At 37.0% G+C, this 23774-nt stretch overlaps 5 protein-coding genes across 9 annotated transcripts; 2 read left to right on the top strand and 3 right to left on the bottom strand.

The window, feature by feature from the left end:
- Positions 1-1381: 1381 nt before the first annotated feature.
- On the top strand, positions 1382-5810 carry LOC127257078 (uncharacterized). Its single transcript, XM_051283367.1, has 5 exons — positions 1382-2349; positions 2475-3199; positions 3293-3382; positions 4251-5021; positions 5235-5810. The coding sequence occupies exons 1-5, from the start codon at positions 2259-2261 to the stop codon at positions 5367-5369; spliced, it is 1812 nt and encodes a 603-aa protein (XP_051139324.1). The 5' UTR covers positions 1382-2258; the 3' UTR covers positions 5370-5810.
- A 498-nt stretch (positions 5811-6308) lies between these two features.
- LOC127257079 (uncharacterized) lies at positions 6309-8261 on the bottom strand. The gene is made up of 4 exons (XM_051283368.1): positions 7950-8261; positions 7776-7863; positions 6724-6876; positions 6309-6612 (listed from the first exon to the last, which is right to left on the bottom strand). Exons 1-4 carry the CDS (start codon positions 8080-8082, stop codon positions 6579-6581), a joined length of 408 nt encoding a protein of 135 aa, XP_051139325.1. The 5' UTR covers positions 8083-8261; the 3' UTR covers positions 6309-6578.
- Positions 8262-8467: 206 nt separating this feature from the next.
- On the bottom strand, positions 8468-18209 carry LOC127256880 (uncharacterized). 4 transcript variants are annotated; one of them, XM_051283102.1, is made up of 20 exons: positions 16573-18208; positions 15830-15915; positions 15486-15570; positions 15181-15374; positions 15022-15105; positions 14518-14838; positions 13258-13318; positions 12693-12786; positions 12425-12531; positions 12109-12360; positions 11718-11965; positions 11421-11573; positions 11103-11324; positions 10964-11017; positions 10801-10866; positions 10578-10718; positions 10439-10492; positions 9589-9648; positions 9034-9429; positions 8468-8932 (listed from the first exon to the last, which is right to left on the bottom strand). In XM_051283102.1, the coding sequence occupies exons 1-20, from the start codon at positions 17900-17902 to the stop codon at positions 8771-8773; spliced, it is 4170 nt and encodes a 1389-aa protein (XP_051139059.1). In that variant the 5' UTR covers positions 17903-18208; the 3' UTR covers positions 8468-8770. The 4 variants fall into 4 exon arrangements, with proteins under 4 accessions (XP_051139059.1, XP_051139060.1, XP_051139061.1 ...); XM_051283103.1 differs by having other exon boundaries at positions 12109-12357; XM_051283104.1 differs by having other exon boundaries at positions 15181-15371.
- Positions 18210-18583: 374 nt separating this feature from the next.
- Positions 18584-22203, bottom strand: LOC127257198 (DNA-directed RNA polymerases II and IV subunit 5A-like). The gene is made up of 6 exons (XM_051283577.1): positions 22165-22203; positions 21280-21425; positions 19892-20099; positions 19562-19741; positions 19350-19463; positions 18584-18912 (listed from the first exon to the last, which is right to left on the bottom strand). Exons 1-6 carry the CDS (start codon positions 22201-22203, stop codon positions 18787-18789), a joined length of 813 nt encoding a protein of 270 aa, XP_051139534.1. The 3' UTR covers positions 18584-18786.
- On the top strand, positions 21563-23597 carry LOC127256874 (uncharacterized). 2 transcript variants are annotated; one of them, XM_051283096.1, is made up of 3 exons: positions 21563-21667; positions 23080-23276; positions 23362-23597. In XM_051283096.1, exons 2-3 carry the CDS (start codon positions 23106-23108, stop codon positions 23431-23433), a joined length of 243 nt encoding a protein of 80 aa, XP_051139053.1. In that variant the 5' UTR covers positions 21563-21667; positions 23080-23105; the 3' UTR covers positions 23434-23597. The 2 variants fall into 2 exon arrangements, with proteins under 2 accessions (XP_051139053.1, XP_051139054.1); XM_051283097.1 differs by having other exon boundaries at positions 21647-21744.
- The last annotated feature ends 177 nt before the right edge of the window (positions 23598-23774 follow it).

The raw sequence follows: 23774 nt of genomic DNA, 5'->3' as shown, positions 1-23774 counted from the left end.
TTAAAATTAGTTTATTTGTATCAGACATAAAAATTAAAAAATAATTATTTTATTAATTAAAATAATTTATTTATAAATTAAAGTAAATAAAGAGAAGATATAATAAAATTAGTAATATTCCTTGTATATAATAATGAAAAATAAATTTTAAATTTTAAATACTTAAAAAGTTAAGATAAATACTAAATCTGCTTATAATTAAGTATATTAAAAAATACAATTATTTTTATTCTATTCGACCTGAAAGTTAATTCAAATCCAAAAAAGTATTTATTTTTTTTAATTTATCATATTTCTTCCGTCTCAATTCATTTATCATTTTTGTCCGTCCCAAAATAAGTTTTATTTCCGTAAATAACTATATTATCGTAAAACTATTCTTTCTTTTATCACTACTTTATCAATGCCAAAAAAATATTTTATCCATACTTTTTATCAATTATTCAAACAAGGGTATGTTTGGCAATTACGTGATAGTTGTTAGCTGTTAACTGATTCGATTAGCTGGTTTGACTAGTTGATTCGATTAAGCCGTTTGTATTAAAGTGTTTGGTAAAATAGCGGTTTGATATTGGCTGTTCATACGTAAAATAACAATTAAATACAGTTTATATTTTATTTTCAAAATATTTAGTTGAGTTTTTTCGGTTGATAAACTTTTTTATAATTTTATTATTAATTTTAAAAATTAGAAAAATTTTAGTATAATATTTGTTTTTATTATTTTAAAAATATTTTGTAAAGAATTAATACTAGCTTATTGAAAAATATATTTTTTTTTCATTAAAAATAGTATAAATATAAAAGAATAAAAATTATTAGCATATGTATTTTTATTAGATTAATTTTTAATTAATATATATTTACATTAAATTTATAATTTAAATAAATATATTCATTTTTAATAAAAATATTATGTGATAAAAAATACTATATAATTGATTCAATAATATTAATATTTTTATATTATTTTTATTAAAAAATAAAAAAATTATAAATAAGATAATTAATATATATAAAAGTAATTATTTTAAATTTATAAATATGAATTTATAAATTATTAGAAGAAAATATATCTATATTATTAATAAATCGTGTAATAAAAAAATATAGAAATATATGTAAAATAATTAATTAATTTTAAGGACAAATAAAGTATAAAAAAATTAAAATAAAAAAATTAATTTGAAACAACGGTATATATTAATAAATCTAAAAGCTCTTCAAAAAATTGTTTACCAAACACCTTAAAATCAAATTACGTATAATAATAAATCTAAATACGTATATAGAAATGATAAATAAGTAGTAATAATAATAATAAAAATATATTAATTAAAAAAATAGCAGTAGAATACAATATAATACAAAACGAAGAAAAATGAAGGCAGGCAGGCAGGAAGAGGGGGACGCCCTAGAAATAGAGAATTAGATGGCTCGCTGCTCTGCATTCACATTTCAATCCACACACTGCATATAATAAGAAAATTCCTCTCTTCAATTTCGCCGCCTGCATTTTGCTTCTTGCTTGCGATTCGTCAACTGCATCCGCATTGAATTGGATTGAATTGCGATTACGAAGGATTTCGCCGTTTCGATATACGGAGGGGGGGTGTTGGTACTTGTCTCTGGAGGAGTGACGGTTATCGGGAGGTTAGGGTTTAATTTGATCCGTTTCTCACTGTGCTAGGATTGCTTCCGCTTTCGATTCCTGTGTTTTTTTCGTGTGCCGATTTCGGTGTGCCTGGATTCAGTTGTCGTTTTGTTTTTTCTGAGTATGTGTGTGTTCGGGAAACCACATGGTTGGAGAATTTTAGTTTGAGGGTTTGCTTTTCGTTTTGTTGGAAGGCCCACATTCTCTTGTGGGTTATTAGTTTGTCGTTTTGTGGTACCCGAGGGGAGGAGGTATTGGTGAATTTTGTTAAATTTCGTGGCCGTTGGGCGCGATTGTGGTTAAAGAGGATGAGGGTTTGGTAAGTTGAAGTGAAGTAGGAAGAAACTCGTCTTTTTTGGGCTCATCAGTGTTGAAGGATTGTGGATAAATCAATCACCACAATTGAATTAGGTGTGGAATGCTGCTAAGAGTTAACTCAGCTTTGTTCTAAAGATTGATTTGTGGGGGTAGTGAAAAGTGGGTTTGTTCTATACCCCCATTTGCAGCAAGGAAACCTTTGGTTTTCATCTTTAGTAGAGGTCAATCTAGAAAGAAACTGTTAGAGATAACTGAGTTGCTTAGGTTTAGATGATGTCTGGTGCTGATGGAAAGAACTGAACCCGCGTTTGTTCCAGAATGGTTGAGATGTACAGGAAATGTTGCTGGAAGTGGCGGCTCCTCAATCCACCACTCAGGTATAATTTCTTCTTAACTCATTGAGGATGACAGTAACTTTCCGTGTTACTATTATTACATTTGCTGTTTTTTGTGCTATTCTGACAATGGCCATAACTTTCGATATTTTCTTTGTTTCTGTTAGATGTTTCTTCCCCCTCACACAACATGCGCAATAGATCTTTTGGTGGCAACAAGGATACAGATAGTCCGCGTTATCTGGATAGAAGTTCTTCATCCAATGCTAGGCGTAGTTTAAGTAGTGATGGCCCAGGAAAACATCCATACAGTAGTTTCTCAAGGAGCCACCGGGATAAACACCGTGATAGAGTGAAAGAGAAGTCTCCTTTGGAGGACATCTGGAATAATGGCTCTGCTGATCCCTTAGAAAGTATATTGACTAGCAGAGTGGAGAGGAGGTCCCTGAGTCGTTCCCAGTCACAGGTTTCTAGAAAACCTGGTGAAAAGTTGCCTCAAAGAATAGAGAACTCGCAAGTTAGTGGGAATGGTGCACTTTCTGGTGGCAGAAATTCTAATACAATTCAGAAGGCAGTTTTGGAAAAGGAATTTCCATCACTTAGAACTGAAGAGAAGCAAGATTTGACAGGAATCAAGCGAGTCTTATCTCCTCGCCTGACTTCTGCTGTTCAAAGCTCGGCCATTGGCAACTCAGGGTTTCTCTGTGGTGAGAAATGGACTTCTGCTTTGGCAGAGGTGCCTGCTATTCCTACAAATAATGGCACTACCAGCACTCTTCCACCCAGTGTTGCTATGGTTTCAAATTTATCATCTACTGCTTCTAGTCCAGGAGGTCTTAACATGGCCGAGGCATTGTCACAGCCTGCAGCAAGAGTTCGCACTCCCACTCAGGTGAAGGATTGCCTAATATAAGCGTGTTTTCAATAGTTTTGATCTGCGGGAAAGCAGGTATAGTTTATGTATTTATTTTGATACATATTGCAGCTCTCTGATAAGAACCAGAGGCTTGAAGAATTGGCTATCAAGCAATCCAGGCAATTAATTCCTGTGACACCTTCAATGCCCAAACCCTTGGTAAAGCGAGTTGCTTTGATTTGTAGAATTCTTAATGCATTTTGAATTCTACTTTATTTTGAGTTTCAGTAGCCACATGAACGTTGATTGATGCTTTTACTCGTTCTTTATCTCTGCTGTTTGCTAGAATACATCTCCAACTAATGGACTAAGGCAAAATGTGTGCTCCTAGAAATACTGATAGTAAAAGAATTGAAATATTTGTAGCATTAACTCTCCATTATTAAATTAATAAAACAGCTGCATACCCCTTTAATGATAAGCACGTAATTACTTGATAAATAGAGGCAATGCCACCTTTTCTGAGGACAGAGCTGAGAGCACCAACTAGATTGACAGGCAAACCCTTTTGAAAATTTTGACTCTATTTTGTTAAGAAATGAAAGAAACCTTCAACCATGTTTGGGAGTTGTAAAATAGTCCCTTAGCTGCTGAGATTATATATTCTTGAAATGGTGATCTACTTTATCTGACCTGTTACTAATGGTATTTCCAGTATGCATTAATGCCTTTTGACTGTGAGCATTGCTTAGAGGTATAAGAAAAGCAGCAATAATGCTAGTTATGCCCCTAAGTTTAATTATTTTTGCCAAAGTGAGTTATCAGAGCTGCAAAGGAAAGTTCAGTAAATACCTGACTACTGTTTCTCTTCAACTTATTCTTTAGCTCCTTTGGATTCTGCTATTTCTTTGTCTCAAGTTTTAACTATGGATTGTCAATTATTCTTTTATTATCTTGTTACATTGGAACAAAATTGAACTGATCTTTTGGTTAAGCCTTCCCTGTTATGAAGTGAGGTATGTGTTGTTTGAATGAACACATTACGTATACAATTGTTTAATTGGTGTGTGAATTTTGTAATCCTCAGGTTTCTAGCTCCGTGGATAAAACAAAACAGTCAAAGGCTGCTGCCAGAACTAATGAGACAAGCATGGTTTCCAGGGGTGTCCATCAACAGCCCCATTCAGCTCATCTTGCTAATCCATCCCGTGTTATACAAACCAAACCTGATTCCGCAAGTGCCTCTCATTCTGGAAAGTTTCTTGTTCTCAAGCCTGGGCGTGAGAATATCGCACTTGGAGCAAAGGATGCTTTGAGTGGAGGTAGTGATGCTGATGGAAAAGTAGCTAACGGCCAGCACATTATGTCTCCAGCTACTCCAATTGTGTCGACAAGTCCAAGTACCTCTGTGGTTTCTGCACTTGAAAACAGGGCTGGTGCCTTAACACTGAGTTCCAAATCTACTGTGGACAAGAGATCTTCTCAATCACTTGCACAAAGCAGAAGTGAATTTTTCAATCTTATGAGGAGAAAAAAATCATCAAGTGCTACAAACAACCATTCAGACTCGAGTTTGACTGTTCCATCTTCTGGTGCACAGACATTTGGAGAAAAGTTTCAAGGAAGCCATGGCGCAAGTTCTCATATTCCAGGAAATGGCATCTGCAATGGCAATAGCTATGACAGTAACGAGAAGATCAAAAGTCTTTCTGATCCTGGAGAGGATGGCTTTTCTGCTAATGGATCAGTCTATCCTGATGAAGAAGAAGCTGCTTTTCTTCGTTCCCTTGGTTGGGAGGAAAATGGTGGTGAAGATGAAGGCTTGACAGAGGAAGAGATTAATGCCTTTTATCAGGAGGTGAGTGTAACTTTTGTGTTAGTTTTGGGCATTTCTGCATTTATCTTCACGTGGTGGCCTTTTACATACGAGATGGTCGTATGGACAGATCGTCCTAGAGTATAATATCAAGTTTTATGTCAGTTTGTCACGTCTTCTGCTTCAACAAATTTATGATTCTTGCAGTTAGATATGATATCCGTTTATTTGACCTTTGTAAAATTTCCCTTGCAGTACATGAATAGAAGGCCATTATTGGAAGCTCGCCAAAATTCTCAGCCCAAAGTCTCAACACCGACAAAATTACCCAATGCCTCGGGAGATGCAAGCTCGGACTCAAGCTCCTCTGAATCTGAATCTGAAGGTTGAGCAGGAATCATTCTGAAAGTACTGTTGGAAAGTTTATGTTTGATCGACTTACTTCCACTACATCCATTTTGCCTTAACAAGAGTGAGGTTTGCTGCAAATGCTTGGATGAGTAGGTGTCTTGGATGTCTGCACTAGGGAAAATGGTAAAATAAATTATTTGCTTCTGAAAATAGGGTCTGGCAGAAATCGAGATTTGTTCACTTGTCTTTGTCTGGGAGATGGGATAGAGATGGACAGGGCTTCAAAATTAATGTTTTGCAATGGCAGCATTCATTAGATTGTCTTTTTGGCGTACTCGTTGTCTTTGTTCTTTTTGTTTCTCTTTTTAGTTCTTTTGAGATGTTGCTCTTGAGTTGGAAAACGGGTTTACAGTATTTTTCCTGGATTTTCATGGCACGAGCGAGAAAAGAAATGGGAAGTTACTACTACTACTACTACTACTACTACAGTTGTTGCATATTCATGTTTGTTTAGTGTAGCTTTAGCTGCTTATCGTTATGTGTTTCCTTGTGCGATAATGGTGAGTATAATAATGGTTTTGGTGTGGTGTGTAGAGCAAAATCTGAAGATGCAGTTTTTTGACCTTAGTCATCTGAATTTATGATTGATGTACAAGTAATCAATCTAGCATATGAGTTCTTGATGTATAAGTAATCAAACTAGCATATGAATTCTTGTTTGTTTTTGTTCGATAGAGATGGTCCATTCAATTTGGTTTGGTTTGGTTGGTTAGTTTGTTCTGATTCTACTTCTTAGTTTTGACTGATCAATATGTTAGTAGTTGCTGGTGGTTTGTTTGTTCCAGCCTTTTCTTGGATTCACTTTGGTTATGGTACTAATGATCTTTATTATCTGTGTGAAGGAAAAGATTTGCTAATGGTAAATGCCCATAAAGTGCTGAGACAACCCTTGTTTGATCAATAAATTGGCAATGCATCTAGCTTAGAAAAAATGATTTCATTTACTGGAATATGCACAGCTTTTGAACCCATAAAATGCAATGCAGTTAAAGTACTTATTACTGAAAGGCTGAAACATATTAACACAATAACTTTACACCAACCTGAATTGCATGCATCCTCAAGTTGATCAAACAACCCCAACACAAAAGATCGACATCATTTGCATCATAAAAATAACCACACTAAACCATCATTAGACTCTCTCTTTCTCTTTCTCTCTCTCTTTATGTGCACAGGCCTGCCAGGTTATTCTGAATGAGATATCCAGTAAATGAGACCACTGCAAAGACAATTTCAAATTACTTAACCTAATGATTTAAAAGAAACCAAAAATAATAATAATAAACTGACACTAGATAAATTATCTTAAATTTTTGACATGTTTTTATACCTGATAAGAACAAATACACATTGAAGAACACCTGCAACTCCAGTCCATGCAGAAGGACCGGTGTCCACCACAGCATCTTGTACCAATAGGCCAACGGCTGCAGCCAACGACACAAAGGATACAACATATGCGATGAATAGCCAAAGTTTCAACCTGAAAATTCATAAGATCAAAACGTTGGTGAAAACTTATATGTGAAACTGAATTTAGTGAAGATTCGAGCACAATAAGAAAAAACAGTTGGAAAAAGTTCATAGCAGTCTTCATTCCTTCCAATAAGACAAATTGAAGAGTCAAAACAAGATGAAAGCTTCAAAGGAATATGTAATATGTATATCATCTCAAAATGAGGAACTGTGTATCTATCAACCACATCCTAAGGGCCAGGTCCTTCCCTAACACTGTCTACTAGGTACAGACAAGGTAAGGTAGTCATACATTCATATTTTGAGCTATCAAGATATATCCTTTCCTACTAAGTTGTAGCACAAATGCACCCAATTTTGCAAAGACAAGGCGATCTTACACACAGATATTCATGAGGTAACTCATAATACAACACCACTAAGCCAATTCTTCAGGACGCATCTCACCTTAACCGATTATTTTCAAACTCATACTGCAAGTAAAATCACATAGTCTAAAACAGCATGTATGAATCCTCAAACCGGCCTAAAGCAAAATTGCAATAACAAATCCAAACAAAGAAACCCTAAAGAGAATGAGATCACCAAGACTTGATCCTGCTAACAAATATTGACAGCATGATTTAGCCAGTAGGGAAAGTTACTGCCTTTAACACCTTCAGCTATACAACAATATATAAACGTTCAAACAGTTTTAAACTCCATCAACATGTCAATGTAGGAATAACAGGCTTTTGGCACACTTTAATCTGACAATCAATTTAGTTGATCACCTTTTGCGACTGCAATTATATTATCTTTTGTAAACGAATTCCGAAATTTGAGTTTACAATTATGAAATATCAGAAACCCTAGCAACTAGAATAAGATAATCCTCTCATATACTCTATTAAACGAGCGACTAACCTCCATTCACCCTCGTCATAGGGCGAGTAATCAATATCATCTTTTCTCACGCAGTTAAACATCAACGCAGCCAAAGTTGCAAAAATCCCTACCAAAAAACAAAAAACAAAAGAGCAATAAAACCAAATAATCAAGTAGGCAAATCCAGACGACGGATAATTCACACAAGAATACCTGGAAGGTAATGCACAAAGGCAATATTTACGGAGCTGCAAACCACGGCGTCTACCCAAAACCACCAACCAGCGCCGAACACTGCGCCGGCAACGCCAGGTCCAAAAATTGCCAGTAACTCTCCAAACTCCATAATCAGCCGGTTCAATCACTAAGAAATTCGGATAATACGGAATTCAGCCTCCGGATCGGTACGCAACAATCAGGATGCGATTTTGATCGATCGAATATCGATCTTCCTTCGTCGCACCAACAATCAATCGTTCGAATCGAAGACGTCGCTTTTCTTCTCTCTCCACCCACTCTCAATGTTATTTCATTATGGGCCACATTTGCAGCCCAATATATACAATTTTTTCATGGGCCTAATAAAGTCCATTAATGAATAGATTTTGCCTACGGGCCCAAATACCACAATGAAAACTCGCTGTACTGAAATGAACACTAGTAACCATCGAAAATAGTATGACAAATAAATGCAATTAAATCCGATCAAAAAAAAAAATATATCCGGGGAATTCAAGGTTTGAATATTGAATGGTCACTAGAATATGTATTTACACTAAATTTACAGATCCCAAACGCTCCAGGCTTTTTATACAATTACAAATGCAATTCATTGCCATTGCCATTAAAACTGCCTTTCCTAACTCTGAAATTGTGGTTATGGAATACATATATATCTAGAGAGAGAAGAAGAATAAGGCTAAACAAATTAGGCCCATGAAATACATGCAATGGGGACTGAACTTGCATATACACACATCTATGCTCCAAAGCTCAGCATCTCGGGTCGTTCAGTATCGACGATGATGCCGGTTTCATTCGGTTGGTTCCTTAGATCGTTCGTCGGGGCTCGGCTTGTCCTTGTCTTTGGATAGGTTTCGAACAGGAACATACACGAATCCTTTAGGCAGCCGTTGGTTCTTCATTGACGCTTGGTCTGAAGTCATTAGGAGCTCTTTTTCAAATGTTTCCGGCGGCTGCAACAGTGATCGATTAGTTTTGAAGTTAACTAATTTAGAGGACAATAATAACAAAAGATGTGAATGAACAGCTGTATTCACCTGAATGTAACACTTACTTTCCTATATTTCGAATTCTTTTCTACATTGTCTGAAGGGCTTGGCGATGGCACGTGTCTTTTGGGAATATGCTTCCCGGCGAAGGATACTCTTTCCGTGGGTTTTAGTGTGTAAAGGGTTTGGGATGTAGAACTGTCTTCAGTTTTTTGGTCCATGTCCCCAGGAATGGGAAATTTGATTCGTCTTTTACCTGTAACTGTACTGTCCACCGTTATATCATCTGATCTTTGCACTAATTCGCTGCCTGATTTGTAGTCGTCGGTGTAGCCTTTAATGGAGGTTGTAGCTGATTCGGAACTACATTCGGGTTGGTAATAGGGATGCTGGGCCAGAGCAGATAGAACAGAGTCTCGACTTGTGGCAAGAATTGAATGAGAGCAAAGGACCAATTCACGCTGCGAAGCACAAAACATATGATCATAACGACGTTTGCAGTAGCCATGAAAGGGTAAGGTAATGTAAGATTTTTCAGCAGCAGGAGAACAAAATTTATTTAATCAAAGTATAGAAGAGAGCAAGTATGGTGCAGGGGAGTTTGGGAATCATAAACTTACCTTTAGTTTCTCCCTTTTGACTATTCTTTCACATAGAAGTCGCAATCTCTCCAATTCAACCTGTATAAATTGATGCAAGTAAAAATTTCAGCTTTTGTAAAATTATGAAAGGAATGAATGTAATTCTAATATAATAATCTTCAAATTTGCTTTTCCTGACTCAGTTACTGGAGAGAATTTAGAAAAAAAAAAAGGAGCAAATTCATATTCCTTGAGTTGCTGACTAGGAATTTAAGTGCATGATCATTTCGGAAATTTGCATCGATGAATCTCTACGCCATGCATACATAGCGAAGCATCAAAATCAATCAAGGTTTTCAATTAGATGAAGATACTACAGAATCTACACATTGTTATTATACTGCCAACACTATCACCACACGAAGGTAATAATAACATGTTGAACTGCTGTTCAAGAAATTGTTTGCTTAAAACAATAAAAAGAACCACAAAGTGCGGGTGGGGAGGAACTACGAAGGGTGAGTGGGTTAAGGCATCAATCTGGATATTAATAAGAAAGTTATCAAGTAGAAAAAACTTCCACCAAGAGAGCTCAGTAAAGCTGGTCAGGGGACAAATCAAAAAATTGAAAATCCTAACGATCATTTAACTTCAAGTCAATCTAATCTAATCAAGTACATAAAATGATAAGTAGCTTGTAGAATCTTTATTAAAATATTAAAATAAGGGGATCTTAAAATATATACATATATGTATAATGAAATGTACTAACACTCAGATATCATGATCGGCACCAAAATGATGTAGCAGTGGTATTTTTGTTGTATTGATAATGATGGAATAAAACAAACAGAAGAAACCAGGCAAATAAACAACCACGATCACTTACCCTGACTTGCTTAAGGCTTTTTAACTCATCAACCCCATGCCTTTGAGTTTCAGCCTGAAGAAATATAAAAAGAAAACATCAATTGTGAATCACTGGTTAAGTATCAGAGATAAAAGCTATTGCATGAAAGAAAAAGAACCTTTGCTCTTTGTTCTCCACTGTGCTTTTCACAGTAAGCCTTATGCTGTAATTTGCCACCATTAGTCCTCACACTCATGTAATAACCAGCACTTTTAGCACAGGTAGGATGAAACATGGTCTGACAGTGACCATAACTACACTGTAGATGGACAAAAGATTATGATTGAATGAAAATGCAAGTTCTAAATAGAATGCGTCACAAATCAATGCTGTGAGCGTACCTTCAGGCAGACACCATGTATCCGGTGGCATACGGTGCATGTATCAACCCCCTTGCCAACACGATCCTGAAAGTGTAACCTAGTTAAGTTAAAACTGAAACGGCAAGAACAATCACAGAAAGGTAAAGGCTTTTTTTTTTTTTCGTAAATGTAATGCACTAACCATCCCATCAACAGGATTAAGCTGCCCCCTTCTGTATGTTGACTCTGACACCCACTGCATATTAGGATGAAAATGAAATCCATGATATATAAGAAAAGAATCCTAAAATTCAGTTATGATAGACAAGAGTATAATTTACTTCAGCACAAAAGGCATGAATCCATTGACCATCTGTTGACTTCCTGAAAGCACCCGCAGTACCACCACACAAACTACACTCAGCAACAAAGTAAGGTTTCTCGGAGGAATTCGCTACCACAGCCTCTGAACCTTGGGAAGAAAACAATTCTTCACACAATTCACAAAGCCATGGCCCTGAAGTGCTTCGAACACTGCGGTAGCAATCCAAGTGAACTGCAACCTGGGAATAAGGAGAATCACAAAAAATAACAAAGTTACCTTTAAATATGCAAGCACTCAGGTAATATTTTAAGTTTGGGTTATTTATAAGAGCAACCTTGCATCTTGCACAGATTAAAATTGGATTTAGAACTGTTTCAGTGCGCCTGCATATGTCACAGGTACTAGGCTGATCATTGGAAGCTAATCGACTGGATTCAGAATTAGCTTCAAACGTGGATCTGGGCCTAGAAATGGCTTCTTTCTTCAGCTGAGAGAGTAAAGAACAAAAACCATATCAGATACATTTATCTGACAATGAGTATAAGGATAGTCTAACTATAGAAACAAAAAAATTGAGCAGAAACATTACAGGAAACTGAATAGTAATAAAATTTCTTAGCAAAAATATCACCTCAGGCCTCGAAGAATCTTCAAGGTTATCTTTCCTTACTGAAGACACCCTTGATGAAGCTGCAGCTGCAGCAGTTGCAGCAGCTAACACGGCTTGAGCTTCCTTATGCCGGCGCTCTTTTCTGCCCTGCTTTTTTGCTTCCCGAAGCTCATGAATATACTGGCTAACCAATACATCATCCCACTTCCTTCTCCTTGTAGCATCCATCTCCTGTGTAAGGCTCCTAACAACCTTCAAAATCAACTCATCTGGCCAATAGTAACAGATGGAAAATAGATTTAGCACACAAAGAAGTATATTTAAAATCCAACAACAATGTGTACTCAAACATAAAACACAGGAAAGCCAATAATCAGAATACAGGAGCAGCACAAGAGACAAGCATAGATACCACTTATGCGTTTTCTTGTAAGAGCGTTGTTGAGGAGTCTTTGTTGATAATATATAAGCTCTCCTTCAACTTCATCCACAGGAGACAGTTCTTGCAAACCAAGACTTCTTGCCTCGGCTGCTTCATCACCATTCACTCCATCACATCTACCATCATTATCTCCATATGTTTCTTGCAGGTTGCGATTAGAGAGAGACGATGCTGAAGTAGAAGATGCTTCCAATTGTGAAGCTTCGTGATCCCTCGAAACTGCTAATCAAGTAATTAACATCCTGAACTTAACAAACAAAAGAAAGAAAAATCAGACAAGAAATACCTGCAAAATGGTAGGATGAAGTTTTCTCATGTGCATCATTCTTGATTTGCATCAATTTTCTGTGGATGATTGGGTGTATGTATGAAGCATGTTTAACTTCCCCACTTCTATAGAACAAATGCAAAATCAGTCAGAAGACGGACACCACATATGTTACCAGCAAACTAGAAAAATATGGCATATAGAACTAGGTAAGACCACCAAGCACAGTGCAGAAGCCTTCAAACAATGTACAAATGCAATATAAATTACAGTAGACAGTACTTACTCTAAGAGAGAGGAATTAGCTATTTCATGGCATTTTCCAGCCTCCCCAAGTAGACCATCTTCACTGAGACACCGTAACAGGGCTATCAGCTCATCTGCCATTACAAAAAAATGCAATAACTTTAGGAAATGAACACACATGAAGGCAATGCTTGTAGGAGTTTAGTATCGTGCCAAATTTTCCAACTTCACTAAGCCACGAATGCAGAAAGTTAAAATTAGCAGCGTCCAAATGCAGCTAGATTTTCATGTAGTTCCAATTCAAAGTTATGAAACATATCTGACCCTGACAGAAAACGACAAGTTAAGTGATCAATAGATAGTAAATAATATAGACATAATATCCTTGCTTAGTATAGCTAGAGTGACATTTCCCAAAACAATTTTTGCAAGCATTTTTTAAAATATACTCATTAATCGACCAGCTAATAAGTAATAACCAGTCAACAAATTACAGCATGTTTTCATAAACATGAAAAGCAAAGTCACAGAAACCCTAGCATGTATTTGTTAAGGATGTTTGGTCCGACTCAAAAACCCGTTTCAGACATGATTAGTCACAGCACCTTCAATTTTCATAGACTTGGCAGCTGAATTATCTTGGTGCTGACCAGGATCAACAAAACTCTGCACAAAGAAGAGTGTGAATTAAAGAAATTCTTAAGTCTTGAGCAATGGAAAATCAAAAAATAATAATTCATTTAAAAATAATGGGTATGGTTCCCAAATAAACGACTATGCCTTCTCTAGAAAGTGTCCTATAGCAATAAGATGCAAAATAAAATAGAAACCCTTATGTGTGAATAAGTATTATATCATAAAACAATGACCACTGCCACATGGAACATATTATATCTATGTGTGTAGAGACGTATGTTGTCACAAATCCAAGGTTGTCACGGCGCCCTTTTGTGGCACGGCGCCTGTGGACTGCCATACCGCCACGGCGACATGGCGCCCGCCATGGCGACAATATGGCGATCACGGCGCACATGTATAAAGCTTATATATACATATTATATCTTATATAAAATTAATGTTTATAATTAATTTTATAGTAACAAGTTAAAAAAATACAAAATAACTAACAAATAAAATTAATAAATGATTTAAAAATTAAAAATAATAACTGTAAAATAAATAATAGATAATAATGTAATGCACTAAATAATAATACTATAATAGTATTAAAAAAATAAAAATAACCCTAAGCAGATAACAAAATAGAGTAAAGTAGGGCGCCATGGGATGAAGCGGTTGTACACAATGGACAACCATGGCTAGGACAGGAGAGAGTAGAGGAGAGCGGGGGGAGAGAGAGGATGACAAGTTAGATTCAATCGGGTTCAAGGTTTACAGGTTGAGGTCGATGCGGTTTGGGGGCTAGGCTGGAGCTAGCCTGCCTAGTGCCATGGCATTGCCGTGGCGTTGTTGAGGCATTGACACTGCGTCGCTAAGGCCGACCCAAGCCACTTTGTTTAATATGGCGAGGCGAGGCAAGGAGTCTCGGCGCTCCCCAAAAAGCGCCAGGATGCCATGGCGCCCGCCATGGCGACGCCATGACAACAGTGACAAATCAATCATTCATGTGAATCAATCAATAAATAGAGGTTGACATTGGATCAACCACCATATGCTACCATGCATGAGAGGAAGGTTGGAGTCAATTGCACAAATCATAAAATACACCAGAAAATGATGAACCAAAGAAGACATAATAGATCTACAACATAGGAATTGTTTTTGTCCGAGACGAATATGCATGAAATTGAATTTAATTATTGAATAAAAACTCCAAAATGAAGCCATGGCAATCATAACGGTACCTCCTGTGCATCATCTGGTAAAGATTCTTCAGATGGATCATTTGAATCTTCTCCATCGGGCTCTTCTGCCTTGTCATCTCTCACCGGTCTTATGTTGCTTTTAGTTCGTCTGCGAAGTGGAACAGATTTAACTGGAACGGAATCGGAAATACTAGATTCCTCTACTGAAACAGCACCCACACCTTCAACAGCATCTGCCACAGCATTGGGCACCATAGGTGCTCCAATTTTCACTTTCAGTTGCTGTAAGTTTCCAATATGAGATTGGTTTTTCAACCATCCCAGTAGCTTACATCGTAACTCAGGAACTATGTGATTGTCCTGTACAACAAGAATGTGACCAAACAACGTGAGGGAATAGGAAAGAGATAATAAGTACAAGGATCGGGATCCACCATAAACTTACTACAAAAAGGAAAATATTCAGGTATTATAGCATTGAAACTCAATCGTCACAAAAGTAGAAATGTACAAAGGAACAATTGGAATGATCAAAAGCATTACTGTGAGTATTGTGATCGGTGAATCGGGCAAAACACCAATCTCTGAGGCTAGATCTTCAACATTAATTTTCCCAAGATCAAGCAACTGCAAAAAGAATATGTATTAACTAACTGGTCGAAGCAAAGGAGAATCTTCAGTTATACTTGATTACAATACAACCTTCTTCAGTATCATCTTAAAATTAAGGACAGCACAAGCATGGAATTCGCTGTAATTACAATCCACTGAACACTCAGGAAAATGATGTGATGCATCTCCATTTCGAGGATCAGTCTCAAACTTGGGTGTATGGTCAAGCAACTCCTCTCCATCCAATGCAACCTCATTATGCTTGCTAAGATCCTGATCAGCTGCTTCAATGTGAATAAGAAATTGTCACCATTCTTTAGCCAATTCAACTATGTAATTACCATATATTGTTATTGTCATCTGCTGTTGCATGATGACATGGGAAACAGAATTACCTGTTGGTGAAATATCTTGAGTATCTTGGCTTCCATGATCATGTTCCACTTCAGAATGCTTAGAACAAAACGCACGTAATTCAACCTAGAAGATAACATTTATATCTTATGAAACAAAAAGTAAAAATGAAAGAAGATGGTCATTACATAAACAGCATACTTCATGCCATGAATATAAATAATAATAATAATAATAATAATAATAATAATAATAATAATAATAATAATAATAATAAGCAAAACAATTTCAAATGGAATAACATTACAGTTGGTCAATAAGAAGTCCACAGAAGTTTATAATAGTAACAGAACTGTCGGGTTAACTAGGCATAGAGTCAACACACCTCATCAGTTCCAAGGTTTCCCCATATTTCCATTCTATGTCTTGCCTCCCTAGCACAAATTGGATGGAACGAAGTTCTACAAGAGCCTGAAAACACCTATACAGTTAGCGTGGATCAATAGAATTGGCAGAAGGGGGAGAAGTACTCTTATGCATGAAAGGACAAACATCAAGAAAAAACAGAGGGAGATCAGATTTCATTAATTGTTCCATCAAAATTTAACCACATATATATCAGCACAAAGTTGCATAGTTACCATATACATTTACAAATCTTGTTCATGCCTTCCAACCATTATCTTATAAATATAAAAAATAATACAATATTATAAAAGTATGGTGATGTCGCCCTACAGATTAAAAAAGTGAACCATGCATCAAAGAATATCAAAGTGAAAATTTTCTAAAAAGAAAATAATACACACATGATGAGCTATGGTGAAGTGTTTATGCCATAATGCAAGCACTCACAGAAGAGATGAATAACATTAAACATGGACGGCTGGACCATCAAGTTGTATTGTCTTATTGAGCTCTACTGTTACAGAGTAGCTGAAATTTGAAATTGTTTTTTCCAACAGATAAATTAAAAGGCTGAACTGATCATAGCATGATATGTTGCTGATCCTTGACCAATAAAAGAATGCCTCGGTTCTCATAGATCCCAAATAATAACATTCTTTTGGTCCACCATCCAACTTAGTAATGTAGTGTACATAAACAGAAGAAAACAGTAAAACATACCATTACTGCACCTGACACAGGCGCCATACTTAACCTTGCACAAATAACAAAGTAACTTCCTTCTTGCATCCGTCAATTCATCAATGTTCATGATTGGCTCCATTGTCCTGGTGTTCTCCAGATATAACTCAGGCATCCACTGGCAACAAAACAAATGAGCAAACTCCTTCTTAGACTCATCACTCCCGCATCCGCTTTTTCTGACAGGCTTCAGCGCACCACCTTGCTTGGGACAAACCAAACACGGTGTCTCGGTATTCAAATCTACAATCTTTTCCCATTTACACCACGAACACACCCAAGAAGCATCTGCATCTTCCTGAACTCCATAGCACCTCTGATGGACTACAACACAACAAGAACTACACTTAATCAAGCAATTCAAGGGGTCACCTGTTTCACCATAATTACAGTAATGACAAACAGCTTCTAGCCCTTCAACTGGGCGTGCCACATGGAGCTTCTCCAACCCTGCACCTCTCCCCAAAAGCTTCCGTTTCTTAGAGGGCCGTTCTGTTGCCAAATAAATCTTACTCCTAGATCCTAATAGCCATTCTACACCACTAAAAGGCAAAGAATCTTTACTATTACTTGGTCTTTTATCACCGCTGCTTTCTTCTCTTGCTTCCAACGTTTTAGATTCCTCCTCGTGACCATCAATATCCATGGAACGACGCCCATTTTCTTCCTGCACCATCGATCCATTACCATTTGCCTCAACTCCATTTTCCCGCCCCAAAGAATTCTTCTCAGAAAGCATCCCAGAAGCAGAAGACATGTCAAGTCGATCACAAGAATTTCCATCATTACTAAATGATGGAATCAAGAAACATTTATCGTCACTATACAACCCGATTCTTGGAAGCTTTTCGAGCTTCTCTATATCCTCAACAGTCAATCCCCGAAAATAATCTTCTGTCTCAATCCAAACTCTGCCACCCCGATTCCCACCACTAGTGGAGGACTTCTTTTCCGTGCTCGAATGCAACCTCTTCTGTCGTTTCCTGCTATCCGAATGCCTGCTCAACAGATGCGACACGCCAGACGGCAGAATGTTCGCTGTAGATGCAAATCCTGAGGAAGCCTGGGAGTCCTCGGAATCGAAGGGGGGACGAAATGAGAGAGCTTTGCAAGCCTGCGTATACAAATCCAACTGAACAGTTGAAGTCGGGGGCACTTTCCTAATTCTTGGAGAACCCAAGGGCTTTTCTGTAATTTCGGGCTTCAAATTAGGGATATTGTTTTTACTACCGCTTTTCTTCGATTCGGCGGCGCCCCTACCACCGGCCATGGACTTCCTCCTCCTCTGGCATCGGCCCCTGCCGGTCATCGTCTCCAACGCCCAATTCCAATTACACTACCACCAACCACGCAGCATCCCATATCCTCCTCCCCCTCCAAACCAAACCCTAATATCCCAACTATCCAAGAAAACAAAATCAGATCCAATTCCTGCTCTAAAGATTCGGGAACGGGGACAAGAAATACGCGCAGACAAATAAATCGATTATCCGAGCCTGCGTTCGTGGGGGGTTTGCGGCTAGGGTTAGGGTTCCTTTTTTTCGGTTTTGGGGATGACAAAAAAATATTTGGGGCTACTTTTTAATTATTTTGGGTCCGTTCGTCGTTTTGATGCGTTTTGGCATTCTTCGCTTTCTTTCTAGTTCTAGTTAGTTGAGTGAGAAAGTAAGAGTCGCGTTTTCTCAAAGCAGGACACAGTACACAGCCTGGCGGCAATAGCGATTCTACAAATACATAAACGCGACTTTTGCGTGGCGTGTCCGACGTGGATGTCCTAAAAAACATGGTGACGTGGATGTATCCTACTGGTGGGTGGCTTCAGTAATAGAGTGAAGTATTGCAATTTGAACCTCGTAAAATTGTTACTTGCAAATAGATCCAATTGATTTTAACTACTAGGTATTATTTGCAATATTAATAATTGATTTCCAAGTAAATATTTCTCGAATGTGTTACGTAACCATGCATCTAAAACCACAGCCAAAGGCTATACTAGAGTAAATTTGTTGGTATTTTTTTATCAAGTTTCAAATCTAGAGCTGAAACCATCAGTCAGAACAACAGATCGGGTTTTTTTGGACATCAAAGGTCACTGTCGATTAAGTTTCACCAAGAACATACATAAAAGCACAAACAATTACAATGTCACACAACAGCCAAAACCATTTAAAAGGCAAAGAAAGCTTTAGAAGTTCAGACCACATATCGGTAAGTGACATATCGCCCTGCAGTCTCGCTTGGTCGTATGATTTTAACAACTTGTCCTCGCTTCAGCCCGTAATATCTAGCAATTGGATCGGTTATCTGGATGCGAGGCAACTGCAACAAATCCATCAACGAAAAGGGTTGAAGATAGTTACAGGTAAGTAATCCAGAGCTCGAAGCATATGGTTTAATTTCATGTGCAGAAAATTTAAAGCAGTAATTCAAGAACGTCAACACTATTCGAACAAATGATTTCAATGCATTAACAGCAGAGTGAATGATTAGAAGCTAAACATTATGTTCAATCCAACAAATACATATAAAGTTTTTAAACAAAAGTGAAGGATTATATATATATATGCATATATTTGCGACGCCATATCTTTATACCAACACATCTCACAATCAAAACCACAAAAACACGTATGGAATATATAATGTTAAGCATATAATTGGCAATGAAAACAACAGAGGCATCCATACTTATGTAATTGAACCTCCCATGCAACTAAACTCTCCACTGCAAATCATCTGTGATAATACTCGCTAACCTGTGTTTCTTTCACAGTGTATCTTTCAAGCAAAGTCTTCTTTTCTTCAGGAGTCAGAAGCTGGTGCTCGGGTACAAGAACATGGTCTTTTATATTGACTAACAGTTCAGCCTCCTGTTCAATTAAAGCAGCAGACATCGAAATGTATGAATAAATCAGGAATACACTGTATGCATATAGCGTCAGTTATATGAAAACAACAATCGAAGCACCTGGAAAACTTCAAGGTGAAATTTAGTAGATATTTCACTGACACATGAACGAGCAAATGGAGTTAAATTCTGCTGAACCACTAAAATAGCCCGATGAACACTCTCTTCTTTCATGCGATTGGTATAGGTCTTCATAGTCTTGACACCGACTTTCTGTTCCTCAGGAAAGAACACATATATCTGACAATAAACCAGCGAAGTTAACTTAATGATATAGCTTAAGTAACTTATCGTTAGGAGATGTTGAAGACTTTTTGAATAAATAGAGTGACAAAATTATACACATATGCATACAGTATAACGCCAAAATAAGACATAATGACCGAGAACCTGATCATTGGGATCACTGCGCAAGCCTTTATGAATTATGAGGTCTTCTCTTTTCATATTTTCACCCAACTTCTGAATAAGCTGATACTTTGTCATCTCAATCTCAAAGTCACCCACCATATAGCCTCTATCCTTCAGCATCTGCATCACTGTCTTCCGAATTCTGTAAAGCCGTGTGATTTCCTCATCTTGCATAACCATCTTTGCTCTGTTGCCAATGGAGATAATAAATATATAAAAATGAAACTGAACAAACCACCATATATCTGCTAAATCAATTTAGTGTCTCATTATATACTTCCAATTTAAACTTGATCATATATAATGGAACTGCATTGGATTGTGTGTGGAATTAGGGATGTCAAATGGGGCGGGTTAGCTCCGGACCCGTCCCGGACCCGGTTTTAATGGGCGGGTTCGGGTCTAATTGGTTCGGGACGGGTTGTGGATTTTGAGTTTTAAATCCGACCGAGTTCGGGGCGGGTTATGGATTTTACTATAAACACGCCCACCCCGGACCCGAACCCAAATCCGGATATTTTAATAATTATTATAATTTATTTTTATTTTTATTTTTATAGAATATAAAGTATAAAGTAGAAGGTAAAAGAATAAAATAGCTTTACTTTTTGAATGATTTTAAAAAGTATATTAGAATAATAATTATTGATAATTGAAAATGTATGAATAATTTTGTTATAATGTGGGACAATCAAAAATAAAAAACAAGACAACTCTACTGGGAGAGGGAGTATTATTTATTTATTTAAAAAATTTTAATATAAAATAAAACATTAATTATAAATCAAATTTATGTTCACAAGTCAGATTACTGCTGATCGCCATCAATATTTAATTGTTCTTATTTTTAGAACTATAATTTTTTGATAATTTGCCTATTTTATTCTTTTCTTAAAAAAAAAAAAAAAAAAAAAAAAAAAAAACACGGGTTTGTCTGGGCGGAGGGTCTTAGGTGCTAATATTTTCTAGGGGGCCGTGGAACCCACCCCATTGACATCCCCAGTGAAACAACCTATTTGCTCAATACCCCCATAATCACATTGTTTCCTTCAAGACCTTGATTAAAAATTTTCATGTAATATTCAAAATTATAATAGCATTGAAACACGGCAAAAATTTTCCTTCCAATAAAATAGTATCTATTATCTTGTTGGCGTGAGATTGAGATTAAGGATAGTACACAGGGGGCCAAGCCCCAACAAATTACCTACGAAATCTAATTGAAATCAGCCTTGGCCTTTCTCCTCTCTTATACATAAAGCAATAGGATCGAATTGAAATAACAAAAATAGCTGTAAATGATTAAACATTTCTCACACTTGTTTCCTTTAGCCTACAAAAGAAATTGAAAGTAAGAGAGAGCTCACAATTTTGCTGTAGCTTGTTGCTGGTAGGAAGACGACACCGACCAACGGAATCGCGAGGACTGGAAGAGAAGAAGAGAGACCAAATTAGGGAAAAGGGGTTGAACAGTATATATTGTTAGGGTCGATTCGGTTTTTAAACCGAACTTCTAACGGTTCGGTCGGTATGACATACAGGTTTTGGGCTTTTTAGATTGGGCCCTAGACGAATTGGGTTATTCATCAAACCCATGACCCATATTTTTTGGTCTTTGTGTTTGGGCCTTAAACGGACCGGGTTATCCATCAAATCGATGACCTGCCCGGACCCGAAACCTATCTTCCTTCTTCTCTGCCTCGCGCGATTCACTTCGTTCGTGACGTCGTCTTCTACAAGCTACGAGTGCATCCTGTAAGTTCAGTCCTTCCCTTCCTTACGAACTTTTATGCCTTAAAGGAGCAGTTTTGAGAATATGTCAAGCATTTACGGTAATTGTGATTTTTAGCGTGTTTTGTTATTTGATTTCGATCTTGTTGTTGAATGGATGAGGAAGTGTGAGAATCTTTTAAGGATTTGCGTCAATTTGGAGGTTTTAATGTACTCTGATTTCAATTCCATCTCATGGCGGTTCCGAACCCTCGTCAAACGCCGACCCGGCCGTGTTTTGGGCGGGCGGGACGGGAATGGCAAAACTCAGGCTCGTATAATCGATTCCTTTCTATAGCCCAAATTCATGGAAACATAATCTCGAAGATCATTAATTTTCCCACAAATTTAAAATCTTGGGGTCAGTTCATGACCTTCGCCTTTCTTGAAGTTCTGCTTCTCCAATTCTTTTGTTTCAAATCTGGAATTAGGTCATTCCTTATTTACTGATTTTTTATGCGTTTCTCCTCTTTTCGAATTACTGTGTGATGTGTTTGTTTCTGCTGCACGAACTGGGCCATTTATGCGTAGATCAAATCCTAAGGTGGAATCAAGCAGGTTTTTACTCTAACAGAGCCCATTACATGAGTAATTTACTTATGGGAACATAAATTTCCAAAATTTGATGAATAAGGCGGTGCTGATTGTTAGTGTATCATTGATGTGTTGTGATTGTATGTGTGTTGATTTGAAGACAATAAACTTAATGATGCATAGGATGGAGGCAGTATTGAAATGGATGGATAAAACATATCAGCTATACTGTGAGAAAATTCAGAAATGGAAATGCAAAACAGGCAGGTGGTTCTTTGAAATTTCAAAGAAAATGTCCTCTTTGTAGATTTTATTTGGTTTCTGGTGGCTGGAATCTTGCTTCTTTATATCTGAAGTTCAACCCTAATTCTTAACTGCCTCCACAGCAGATGTTATGTGCTTATACTTCTGTTGCTCGCTTCGTTTTCTGCTACATGTTTGAGACTTGTTCCTACTTGAATCGGAAATTTAATCTGCCTGTCATGATTAGATGAAATACTTCTCGCTTTAGAACTCTGCATTGCTGAATGGAAATATGCCCGTTCATCAATAAGGCCTGTGATCTATTTAATTGTTCTTCCAGTGATGTTTACTTCCGGAAATTTAACAATATGTGTGTGTGTGTGTTTTCTCCTTTTGGGGAGTAAAGTTTTCTCTCTTGATAAGTCTCTGCATTTTGGTTTCGATTATGTTCTGAACAATATAGCAGTATGTTGAAGCAAGTATAAAATATCTTCTTGAATGTTTATACTAAAAGACAAAAAGATATTGAATTAGGATTTGTAAAGTTTGCATTTACATCATCATCAATCATATTGTGAGGTATTAATGTTGTAATAGCGAGTTTGCCTTTGCTATTTTAGGTATTCGGTTTATGAAATAGATAAAGATGGGCAGAAAAGCCGGAACCTTGTACATCAATCCAAAGAAATTTGGGAATCTTCAAAAACCTTGTGTAAGAGAGATGGTTTCATTTCTCCAGTGTTTGACTCTTAGCCAAAACAGCGACGCGAGATGCAGCCGGCAAAAGTCACTTCTGAGTGCCTGCATGGATGCTCAGGTATTTTCTACTCGATTAAAATTACGGCCCGTAACTCTATTAGGACACCGCAACCTTCTTACATCACTCTCTCGTCTTGCTGCAGACTGGCAACAAACGAAAGCCTTGGGGCAGCATCAACTATCATCTTCAGAGGCTTAATCGCGGAGGCAAGTAATGCCCTAATCCTTACTTTTATCGAACTTGTGCCTATTCGAGAATTTATGATGATTTTTTGAAGAGGATTTCCTGAGATCATTGCAATGTAGAGACAAACTACTTCATTAAACACAAGAGATGTCTGGATTTGAGCTTGTTTTCTCTTAGTTATTGTTCTTTTAAGTTCTTGTGTTTGATGCAATAATAGTTATCGAATCATGCACTGAATTCAATTCAGAATTTTGTCTTCAATTTATTATTGCTTATGTACTGATAAATTATTGAATTGTGTATTTATAGATTTGTAAAATTACACCAGAAATATATTATAATGATGAATTACTGTTTGAAAAGTTCATT

The sequence above is a fragment of the Andrographis paniculata genome, unplaced genomic scaffold, assembly GCF_009805555.1.
Source record: "Andrographis paniculata isolate CXL003 unplaced genomic scaffold, ASM980555v1 Contig57END, whole genome shotgun sequence".
Taxonomy (NCBI): Eukaryota; Viridiplantae; Streptophyta; class Magnoliopsida; order Lamiales; family Acanthaceae; genus Andrographis; species Andrographis paniculata.
The sequence above is the reverse complement of the archived record's forward strand: the minus strand, read 5'-3'. Positions and strand labels throughout refer to the sequence as shown.